General features: G+C 38.2%; 1 protein-coding gene across 1 annotated transcript in view; it reads left to right on the forward strand.

Moving 5' to 3' along the window:
* The window catches only part of LOC139722728 (high affinity cGMP-specific 3',5'-cyclic phosphodiesterase 9A-like), a 55,580-nt gene that overhangs the window by 11,825 nt on the left and 31,440 nt on the right, over positions 1-12,315 (forward strand). The window contains exons 2-3 of the mRNA XM_071634018.1: positions 1,841-1,911; positions 11,446-11,523. Coding sequence (XP_071490119.1) covers positions 1,841-1,911; positions 11,446-11,523 — 149 coding nt within the window. The remainder of the gene's footprint in view (positions 1-1,840; positions 1,912-11,445; positions 11,524-12,315) is intronic.

Raw genomic sequence — 12,315 nt, forward strand, 5'->3', positions numbered from 1 at the left:
CGTTGCTTCCTGCACATCTTGCTTTGTACACAAGGGTATTTTATGCTAAGGTAAAGCTCGCCTGGCGGCGCATGGATCACGTGTGGACGCGTAAAAGCTTCTCATTTCAACGTCTATTCCAAAGAATAGAAAAAAAAGGAAAAAGCGCAGATAATAGAGTAACAAGTATGAGCTGTAACCACGAACGGAGTTAAATGAGTTGTATTTCCTGTATTTTCCTCTCTAGGTCTTTCGACTGTGAACACGTCTTTATTCAGTCAGATGAAAATTAATGCTTTTGTCGCGTGTTGTTTCTTTTTATCATCGATGGTCTACGCAGAATGTGGCACGTGGCCTTTAATAAAAGTGCAGAATTTGCATGAGCTGACTTCTCTTTCGACGCGTTCTACAACAGCGTGTTCTTTCCTCCCCCCTCCCTCCCTCTTTATTTTTGTTTTAATATGTGCATTAGTATGTTCCAAGCTGCATGTAATTGTTAACCGTCAATTACCGCTAGCGCAAATCCAATTACCAAATATTGATCGATGATAATCGCTCCGAACCGCATTCTGGCACGCAGAAATGATTGCAACAAAGCACAGAAAGAATAAAAACGATTATTAGCAGAATGACAAAGCAGATGATGATTATTGGTGTTGGAATGAGGAGGTGGACAAGGTGAAGTGGTTATATATTACCATGGTAGCACAATGGTGGTTTTATCTCTTTAACCCTCACAGCACTGGAGGGTTGCAGTCCCCATCCACCCACTCTCTCCCTCCCCACCCCCTTCTTTTCTGGTTTCTTTTTCTCGACCTCTTGAGGAAACACGCGTTTTTTTTTCTTAAAGCACACTTGGAAATGAGAAGAGCATTACGAAGGATCATTGCTATGGCAACCGATCCCTTATCTGCTCATATCAGCTGCGCTCTTGTTTTTTTTTCATTTATTTTTCCCCCTGAATATCTTGATATTCGATCTGTTTATAATATATTAAACATTAGAATGAGTGGTCTCCATTAATCCAGGTTTTTGTCAAGGCCATCTCGCTGTAACGGGCGAGCGAAGCACCATACAGCGAGAGGGCCTCCGCAAAAAGCTTCCATTAATACTGCACCTAATCCACAATGTCAGTACAGATTGTATAACATAAACGTTATACGATGAGTCTGAAGTGGACTATCGGGGTATTTCCTGCTATTCTTTCTTGATCAGTGGTACGTTTACAGAGGCTTCTTGTTTTCTGGCAGTTTCTCTCTCTCTCTCTCTCTCTCTCTTTCTCTCCTTCCTCACCTTTTTCCGCAGGTGTATATCTCTCTCTTTCTATCGTTCTTCCGTTCTTCTCTTTCTTTCTTTCTCCCTTTTATCCGCCTTTTCTCCCCCCTCCACTTTCTCCCGCTGTGTGTTTGACATTTCCCATATCTGTTTGTTTCCTCCTCTGTACGTACTGAATGCAAAAACAAATGACATCAGTTATGAAGACAGTTAATCCTTGACTTATGACGAAAGGCTAACGAACATGTGAAAAAACAAACAAACATGACTGCCATGTTAAATTTAATATGCACATATCTTCTGACCTTATGTATATAATATGATACCATAAATGCGTGTATGCACGTGTACAATGTGCATGTGCAATAATTACAATGATTAAAATCAAGTCAAATCAGAGGCAAAAGTAACATACTAAACAGGATTACATCTATTTCAAATAATGTTGTTATTCTCTTTTTCCACCTTAACTTTGAGTTTTATCGTAATCTGAACTGTAACCCTAAGTTTTCTAGTCCCTTAACGGTTCTTCCTATGTGGGTATGATGTTATTTCTCATTATCCTATTTTCTTTGTTTCTTTACAGATTGTATTCAGTCCCCACTGTGGGTCACGTGACATACACGATCTTTTAACGTCGGCAGCCGGTAAAAGCAGGTGGGAAATTTGAACTATCATCTGTTCGCGTTAAATATCTAAACTTTTTGGCTGTTTGATGTTCGTTTGGTGATGTCATTTATTATCTAAATCCATACGACTCGTGTCATTTTCATTCAATTTTTCACGACGTACGCAGAGAAATTATATTATATGAAATTTCAAATAAAGAATAAATAAGGACACAAATGAGATATTTATCAATACCCCTAAAGCGTAAATACAAAATTCACTATTTTAATGTTTGCGACACAGTTAATGTTGGTATACCTCAATGATAGGAGCAACATGAAGACAGGCTTGCTTCTTTACAGGTTCCATTCAGTTGTGTCTTGAAATTAAGCATCTTGAAAAGAGAAGGAACGACCAAAATGAAATATTACATTTCTTATAGTTTTGACACAACTCTTTTTAAATATCAGATGATCAATCAGATGTTAAACAATTATACCGATGCAAGAAAATAGGTACAATAGGCTCTATACGTCATAATGATAATTAATGTATGAATTTCAAATACATACCTTAACTCATATTTTGCTATTTTGATGTATATTTTTGAGTGTGTGTTTGTAATGGTTGATGTATCTGTGCATGTGTGTGTGATTAATTAATGTACTTTGATAATATCAAAAGGTATAAGAAAATCCAACAGCTTATGTTATGTGACAGAACCTTCGACACACTTCGTAAAAATTCTGTCAACAACACCGCCATTGTTACAAAAACAAGTAAATAGATAAATCACTGGAGTATTGAACGAATGAATAATTGATGAAAGAGTTATTTTTCAAATATATAAGATGAGACGTAATACTATTGTAATAAATAACACATATCGATGTAATGTTGTCAGACTTTTTTTTTGTGTGTGTGAACAGATCAAGGGAACGGTTCGCTTTTTAGCAGCCCCTCAATTTTCATTTTCATCACGTCCTTTATGAAACAAGATGTATTGTATGTTACAAGGACATGACATCATTTTGACGTTTGTATTACTTATATAATTGTTCGGAAATGAAAATAAAACATGAATGAATGAATGGACAGTTGTGATGAAATATCAACATTGCTACATCCTTCAAACAAGCACACAAACAAACAGACAGACAGGATAGTTTTGTTCTGGCCGTATTAAGAGACGAAGAGAGAAGACGAAAATGACTCATAATAACGTATTTTTACTTGCGAATATTTGACAGGCCTCCGTCAATTTGTTTTGCATTCTATTCTTAGAAATTGTTTGTTGCTGTTTTCGTCTATTTTGATAGGGGGATGCCAGAGGTATTTGACTGGCTATAATTCACTCTCGTATTTAATAAAGATTTGAGGTAGACTTTGAAGATATGCAAATTCGCTATAGTATAGTTATAACAGATTGAACGTCAAGATATTAATTACTAATTCTTACTCCCTGGTTAATATAAAAAAAGAAGAATATATGACTGTTGCAATATTTCGGAAAGATAAAGTTTATAGATGATAAATGATACTCGCCGGATCCAAGCACGGTCATGATATATCGCAATAAGGTTTCCAATAGTTGTCGGGGAAACATAATTTGAAGCTTCCAGATGAAGAGTTTATTTGCAAAAACCGATAAGTCCATTTTTGAAGATTTTGAAGTACGATTTCTGTCATAACGTACAAAATAATACCTTTTAAATGATATATTGGTCACTTCATATAAAGGTATATTTTCTAAGTTATGGTCAAAAGAAGCAAAAAATTTCTTATTATTCTCTTTATTTTTCTTGACCTTTAATCGCATATATCTCCATTTGGTAAATATGGACTTATCGGTTTTTGCAAACAAACTCTTCAGATTTCCATCGTACTTGTTTTCAGTTGTTGTTGTTACTCAATTTATCTTCTTTTGAAAAAAAAAAGACTTTTTCTATTGAACAAACTAAATGGTTGTAATCGTGTGTCTAAATCAAACTATGCATGGATGGCATAACTTGAAAATCTTGTTTCATAGAAACAAGTACATAGACTACATATCAGTCTTTCTTTCTTCTTCTTTTTGTTTTGTCCCTGCTCTTGAAAAAGCGTATTTTTAAGTCGACTGATCACGTATAGCATACAAATGTAATAAAATTCCTGTATCCTTGGTGTATGGTATAGACATTCTAAGAGACAAGAGCAGAATCTCATTCAAAATCCTCCTACTTTATATAAACAAAGTGAGCTAAAACAGGACTTCAAATAACATCGCCGAGTGTCCCATGAGATCTATTCAACGTGCATTTTCCTATCAACGTCAGTGACTAATGAATGAGCTATGTCTTAAAGCAATGCATTCTTCTTCTTTTTTTAATCTTCTCCAAAAGGTATGGAAATGGAAACGCATTCGTCATGTGAAATGATAATCCACCTAAGCTTAGAGCTTATTGTACAATCCCAACGCAATTTGAAAACGTATAAATACTGAAAAAAAAAGAAACGTGTATCCAAATTGCACTTTCCCTTCCAAATATACATTATAAACAATAAGGCTGTACATACGTATTTTGACTCCAAAGCTGACATATACAAGAAAGAAATCTCAAAGCATTTTTATCCACTGTAAAAGGCTACTTTCGAAAATAAATTATCATTGAAATAATATCCAGCTTTTCTGCGTCGTCTATATATCATTCTCATTGCTAATATCTTCTTTCCCATCTTCAAATGAATAAATCATCTTCCATTCCCCTGTGACTCACGTTGCCTTATACAGTAAGATCTAATTGTTCAATGACGTTCATTTTACTACTGGCCTCCACCTCAGTCTGTTTGCCATTTTTTTTTAATTATACTTTTCATTTAACTCTTTATGTGCCACGTTCGCACGTCCGGCTCAGTCGACGGCGTGCCAACTTCGCATATTCTGCTCAACAAACAAAGCCGCCAAAACCGATCGATAAAACCCTAATCACTGCTAATCCCGCGGCACAATGAAAACGTTTTTCGTGCTTTTGTTCCTCTCATATACGGCTTGCATTCTATGTGGAGATTGACTATCAAGCGGTGTTCCCTACTAGATTTGCTCGTACATTCGAAGTTGTAGTCATGCCTTTACAGTAATGTAGCAACTGGTCATTCGAAAGAGAAATTGGAAATAGATTTATAAGTTTATATCGAAACAAAGTTGGGTATTCCTCTTTAACTTTGCCTACTATTGTGCCCACCTTACTAGAAATTTGTAGACGTCATACAAATTAGACAAACAGAATTCTTTCTCAAAGTATGACTACCTTCGTGTCTCGGAATAACGTGGCACACAGGGGGTTTTCACCATGGCACATAAAGAGTTAAAAAGTATTTTGTATCACGGCACATGTCTCCACTGGGTATTTAGCTGAGAGCACAACAGTGACATGACGTCACGCCCATCAAAATAATCAAACAACAATGATACTAATTCCACAACTGCTGGATTTCTCTCTATTATTTTGCAGATAATGAATAATGCTCCCACCTGTATACTAGCTTAGATAAAAAAGGAAATCACCCAGTTCATTCTAACTGTTATGTGGGGTGCAAATACAATTTGTGGAGTGCAATCAAGGAAACATATCAGTGCTTACATAAAACTTACTGCTTTGCGCTTTCGAAGAGTATTGTTATCATTATCATTTTTTGGCCGTACAATTGCGATATACAGTAGAATGTCACCTAACATACATACAGGGTACATATGCATTAAATATGATGGAGTGATAAATGAGCCAGGGCTCACAAAAGTAAAATTCTTTACTATTGCCCGGGGGCATGTAAGCCCTCATATGTCACCCCATATCATATAATAAAGATCAATGTAATGTCAAATTTGATTTATCGTAATTAAAAAAAAATAAAATAAAAGATAAGACATCGTTTAATTACATCAATCGTGCCATGATATTTACTATAAACATAATAATAAGTATTAAAAAATCAATAAGAATAAATAGGTAAAAGCTTTGAGAAGCTGTCAGAATCTGATCATATATGGTATACACTACATGGAGTCCCCGATACATAACAGTCTCGACGACTTCAAAAAGACTACGTCTGTCTTGAATAAATTCATATTGAGAGTCAGAAGCAAGGACGAATGGTTCGCTGCGGATGAGAATCATCGTGCTACAAATTAAATTGGGAATATGTGGAATTCTCTCTCTCCATTTAATCACGTGTTTTGCTTATGAAATAAACACGTGATCTCTGCCGCTATTGGCAGTTGATGGGATAGCGGAAGAAAATTAAGGACCGGTTTTAGGAAATAACAAAATTCCTGTTCAATTCCAATATGGTTTGGTCTTAATGAATCTTTTCTTTTTGTTCTTGTTCCTGGCGACATTGTGTGTGGAACAGCTGGTTATTGTCATCCTTTTTTCTCTTTCTTATTCTCGACGGAATTGAAGTTTAGAGTCTTGTTGCGGCTGTGAAGCCATGTTGAGCTACGTTACCCTTAAGGTATGGTGCTATGTAGCGAGGGAGTGGTTTCCACAGTCTCTTCTAAAGAAAACCTCAGCTGATTGGTTACGGATTATGTTTGTTTCCCGCCTTCAAGCCAACGCAATCTGATACAATTTACGCTTCTCTTTTACGTGCAATCAGTATACCAGTAGACGATATCGCGCCTTACATCATTCCCTTAGATTTCGCAACAATATGATGTTAGATATTTCGTTGTCGTTCTTCTGGGGAGGAGTATCAGATTTATTTTATTTATCTGCTAGGACACGCTAGATTTAAGGGTGTTATATTTTGTGAAGCGTTTGTTCTTGGACAACTCAAGTTGTCTCTCCTTTTGAATATCACCCGAAGGGCTTTCGAATATGGGTCGCTGGAGGAAAGACAATCCATGTCTCTCTTTTTTAATAATGCTCGAACAAGAAAGAGGAGTGGTGGAGCCCCAGAATTGAAGAGTTCCATTGCAAAATAAACTAAGCGCCATTTTTAAACATTTCAAAGTATGTTCATCATCAGATAGAGCAACATAAAGCATTTCCCATGGTTACAAAATAACAAGGAATATTCTAGATGTTATGATTAAGAATGTCTCATTTTTTCTTATCATTTTCTTTGTGTTTAGCAGCTTTGGTCACACAAATCGCAACTTAACAAGAATGGAGTTAGGTCGTTTTGTGATAAAACTCGTCGATTGGCTCCAAGCATATCAAAAGGATGTCTGTTTATGCCTATTTATCCTATCCATCCCACCCCCATTCCTTCGTCTCCTCATCATCATTCCTGTTCTCTCTTCCTCTCTATCACCGAGTATGTCTCCACTACCAAATACTAACAAGTTACGCGGTCATTGCTAGGAAGGGTTATTGGTTTTATACTTCAAATACCTCCCTAAGACATGAAGCTGACCGTGGCAAAACCGATAGAAAATAATGTTAGACTATCTGAAGCTTCCAAATAATGTGGAAGTAAGCTTTAAAAAAAACCACGAAACCAATGTGTTGACATGTAGTCATTACACATTAATTTTCTGGAATATTAAGGGATGTATAGTACTTCATTTTGTTCAATTAACCATGTGCTCTTCAACTGTAGAGCGTTCTTTGGGCACTGATTCATTTAGCTTGAACCTGAAACTTTTCCCACATGCATTTCCACACACTGATATGGGGATTGTTGGTGTACAACTTGTAGTCGCACAGTGCATTCCACTGAGAGACCAAGAAGGAAACTGCACACGGTCACAAGTCCTGTCTTCTAGCAGACTACGATTGCATGACTTTTCCGCCGAGAGGATCGCTCAGTCCATTGGTATTAGCCCATAACTTTTGAGCTGGTTTTCTCGGACGCAGCTTTTTTTTAAGTGTTGATTTCTTGATTTCAACCATTCAAAAAGGAGGGAAGAAATGACTGTTATCTAGCGAAATTCTGTTTTGTTATTCAGGGCTACTGTCACGACCAATGGAAGAGGGCTATGACGTAGCCAGTTAAATTATTACAAAATTACATTTATTATAACTAAATTGTGTACTACACTTGAATGGTTGCCATTGCAACTGAATTATTATCAATATTATTGCCATCAATTTTCGGAAATTAAATTGTCTCATGCGTTTTAAAGAATATAAGTGCTCTTTCCTGTATTAATCGACGACTGAAGTCCAGTCCATTCAGCGATTATAGTTGACCACGTTATGACATCATTGAAGCGGCGTAACCGCGATGGCGACTCGTGCGATGACGGCTCGTGCGATGACGGCTCGTGCGAGGGCAGCTCGTGCGATGACGGCGGCCCAGAAGAAACATTCGACGTTCATGAGGCAGCGTGCATACTGCAGCCCCAGTGTGGGTAGATACTGTGGTGCTGTTCTTATCAATGCTGCGTTGACGGCACCATGGCATTAAAACAAGTTGACCCCTCTTTCTGTGCGATGTGGAGTACGAACTCAATAGTGCGACTCGAAGTGAAGCACGAACTCGGCTCGGAGTAGGTGCAGCACAGGAACTCGGGGTAGGAGTATGAACTCAGGATAAAACCCTTAAGAAATTGGAACAAAATTCCACTACCTGAAAATGTTACCCAAATTCTGTACATATAATAACTCCACATTTTCAACCCATGCTTCATACATCTCATATACATTTGCCATAAATTAACCCATAACTAATTCAATTTACCGCTGGATCAGTTATCACTTACCCTGACACAAATCCCTACTTCAATTATCCGTTCCACATCAACATACATATATCATGAATATCAAATATCTCTATGAAATAACATTTACTGATAAACCTCCTTCGGATTTTATCACAACCATAATTATTTAAAGTTAAATTCTGTTATTCTGTTATTCTGTATTCTGTTCTGACACACATCTATCTCAGCTTCCTCAGATTTTCTGACATTCAGATAATATTCTCAAAGTACAAAATAATGCTGTAACTTTCTCAAGCGCTGACTGCAAAACTGATAGAAAACTATTCAACACACCACAATTGTGGGCACACAACTCCTCCCAAAATTAACAGTACTCGAACTCGAGGGCCATAGCCTGTTGGCTCCTCAGAACTCAAACTCGAGGGCCATCGCCTGTTGGCTCCTCAGAACTCGAACTCGAGGGCCATAGCCTGTTGGCTCCTCAGAACTCAAACTCGAGGGCCATAGCCTGTTGGCTCCTCAGAACTCAAACTCGAGGACCATAGCCTGTTGGCTCCTCAGAACTCAAACTCGAGGGCCACAGCCTGTTGGCTCCTCAGAACTCAAACTCGAGGGCCATAGCCTGTTGGCTCCTCAGAACTCAAACTCGAGGGCCATAGCCTGTTGGCTCCTCAGAACTCAAACTCGAGGACCATAGCCTGTTGGCTCCTCAGAACTCAAACTCGAGGGCCATAGCCTGTTGGCTCCTCAGAACTCAAACTCGAGGGCCATAGCCTGTTGGCTCCTCAGAACTCAAACTCGAGGGCCATAGCCTGTTGGCTCCTCAGAACTCAAACTCGAGGGCCATAGCCTGTTGACTCCTCAGAACTCAAACTCGAGGGCCATAGCCTGTTGGCTCCTCAGAACTCAAACTCGAGGGCCATAGCTTGTTGGCTCCTCAGAACTCAAACTCGAGGGCCATAGCCTGTTGGCTCCTCAGAACTCAAACTCGAGGGCCATAGCCTGTTGGCTCCTCAGAACTCAAACTCGAGGGCCCTAGCCTGTTGGCTCCTCATAACACAACTTGACTCTTCATTTTTAAATGTAATTTTCTAATAATTTAACTGGCTACGTCATAGATCTCTTCCATTGGTCGTGACAGTTACCTCAGACATATGCGTGAAATATACCCTCTAAGTATAATGCGATAAATTAAAATTCATCACGCGGACGTACGTCACCATAACTATACAAACATTCGTGTAACATTTAAGCAGGGGAAGGAAAAAATAACTCAGAGTTACAACTATCAGATTACGGATTATCTTAACCATACATTTTTTTTTTTTTTACTTCTAGGCAGACGTAATGACAACCTATCTTTTTTAAAGCTTCATTCACAATCATCGGACATGCCTTTTTTTCTTCTTTTGACATACTCGAAAATGCAGGAAAATTTATTTGTTGGCACACAGTTTAATTGATTTAGGCTTGTCTTTTAAATTGATTAGACAATAACTAATTGGTTATCATTTCATTTCCTTTCTTTTATTAGGTTTCCACACAAATCATACAGTGTTGTGTTTACAACAGCCATCAATGGCAATCTGAAGTGACACATAAAAAAAAAGATAAGTTATAAGTGAAAATCAAGTTTTTCATTATCATTAATGCCATTATTGTCCCCGCCGAACGAGTTCGAGCAGGGGACTCTGAAACGGGCTCCGTACGTGTGTGTGTCCGTGTGTCCGTCCGTCCGTCTGTGCGTCCGTGTGTGATCAAAATATTCAATTTGCTACTTCTCTGTCATTAATGAGCCAATTTTGATTCTGTTTGCTTTATATGATAGCACTACATGGGAGCTTTGAAACTTCTACACAAAATTTCAGTTGTGACCTTTGACCTTGACCTTTGACCTATATTGTACATTTTGCTTCAAAATGCTACTCCTTCGCCATTTCTGACCCGATTTTGATTCCGTTTGCTTTATGAGATGGCACTAGGTGTGGGCTTCAAAACTTCTACACAGAATTTTGACCTTTGACTTCTTTGACCTTTGACCTTGATTTTTTACCTATATTGTACATTTTGCTACAAAATGCTACTCCTTTGCCATTTCTAACCCGATTTCGATTCCGTTTGCTTTAAGTGATGGCACTAGGTGAGGGCTCCAAGACTGCTACACAGAATTTTGACCTTTGACTTCTTTGACCTTTGATCTTGATTTTTGACCTATATTGTACATTTTGCTTCAAAATGCTACTCCTTCGCCATTTCTAACCCGATTTCGATTCCGTTTGCTTTATGTGATGGCACTAGATGAGGGCGTCAAAACTTCTACACAGAATTTTGACCTTTGACTTCTTTGACCTTTGACCTTGATTTTTGACCTATAATGTACATTGGCTACAAAATGCTACTCCTTCGCCATTTCTAACCCGATTTCGATTCCGTTTGCTTTATGTGATGGCACTAGGTGAGGGCTTCAAAACTTCTACACAGAATTTTGACCTTTGACTTCTTTGACCTTTGACCTTGATTGTTTACCTATATTGTACATTTTGCCACTAAATGCTACTTCCGGCGGGGACATATGTTACACACCGCGTAATTTCTACTTTTCCTTGTTACTATTATCATTATTTTCACACAAACACCCAGACACACAGACAGTCACACATACACACACACCACCCCCCCCCCCCTCCCCACACAAACACTGTTTGATTGATAAGGTACCGGTGAACGTCCCCAATCTGGGACACCAACGTGACAGGTGGTGAGAATAAGGTTTTCGCTCGCCCGAGCCGTGAAAAGCCACCAAACTGGTTTACTTTGTGTTTTTCTGGTTGTTATTGATTGTGGCCGTAATAATATCCTTGGTGATCTTGTATCATTTTCTCTTTCTCTCTCTCTCTCTCTCTCTCTCTCTCTCTCTCTCTGTATTTTGGTAGATGGTCAACAATAAACCTAAAGGATCAGGAAGGTGCATTGGTATCGATCGCCCCCACAATGCCGATCAATACAGCCAGGTAAGTACAACAGATTTCTTCCCTTTTTATAACCCCAGAGGAGCGAAAGAAATATCTATAGATTGCGATAAAGGCGGTAAAAATCTCGATTACGTCTGTCGGTCTCCATGGAAACCATGCTTTCTTCAACTAGCCACTAATCGTTTCAAATGCTTTGTGAAAGATGTGTCGCTTTACATTGTAATTTATTGTTTGAATGTGTGATGGAACACTGTTAAATACGGCACAATTTAGAGTGTTTTTTTTATGATGACTTTAGGATTGAGTACCATGAAATAAAGCAAAATAATGTGTTGTGGTTGGAATAGGCATTTATGTCTATGTTTTTTTATGTACAGTATAATTATTGTACTTTCTTGTGGTAACACAATGATGAGGTAGATACCACGACTTTTTATGGGAAGTTAATTTTATCAAAAACGGTGTAAGATAAAAAAAGAACTTACTGTTTTAATTCTGAGAACGGTTTCACGTCCGATCCTTGCATTAGTTCGTCTGATTTGATGGCGGGAAGGCGTCGTTGCCTATCGGCGCAAACGCACTACCGACATTATTGTTGAAGTGTTCAGGATCGGACGTGAAACCACTCTCGGTTAAGACAGTATAATAGTCCAGATGAATTGATTTAATATTGTACCTTTATTGATCGTTACCTTGATGAATCAGATTTTACATCATTTCGTGTTAAAACAACATAAAACAACTATGACAATAATTACTGTCCAGCAGAAGGAATCCTTTTCTTTAGTGTGTGTGTGTGTGTGTGTGTGTGTGCGTGAGCGGGGAGTTTGG

This window comes from Diadema antillarum, unplaced genomic scaffold (assembly GCF_040938485.1).
Source record: "Diadema antillarum isolate AM-2024a unplaced genomic scaffold, OU_Dant_1.0 scf00000170, whole genome shotgun sequence".
In the NCBI taxonomy this organism is placed as follows: Eukaryota; Metazoa; Echinodermata; class Echinoidea; order Diadematoida; family Diadematidae; genus Diadema; species Diadema antillarum.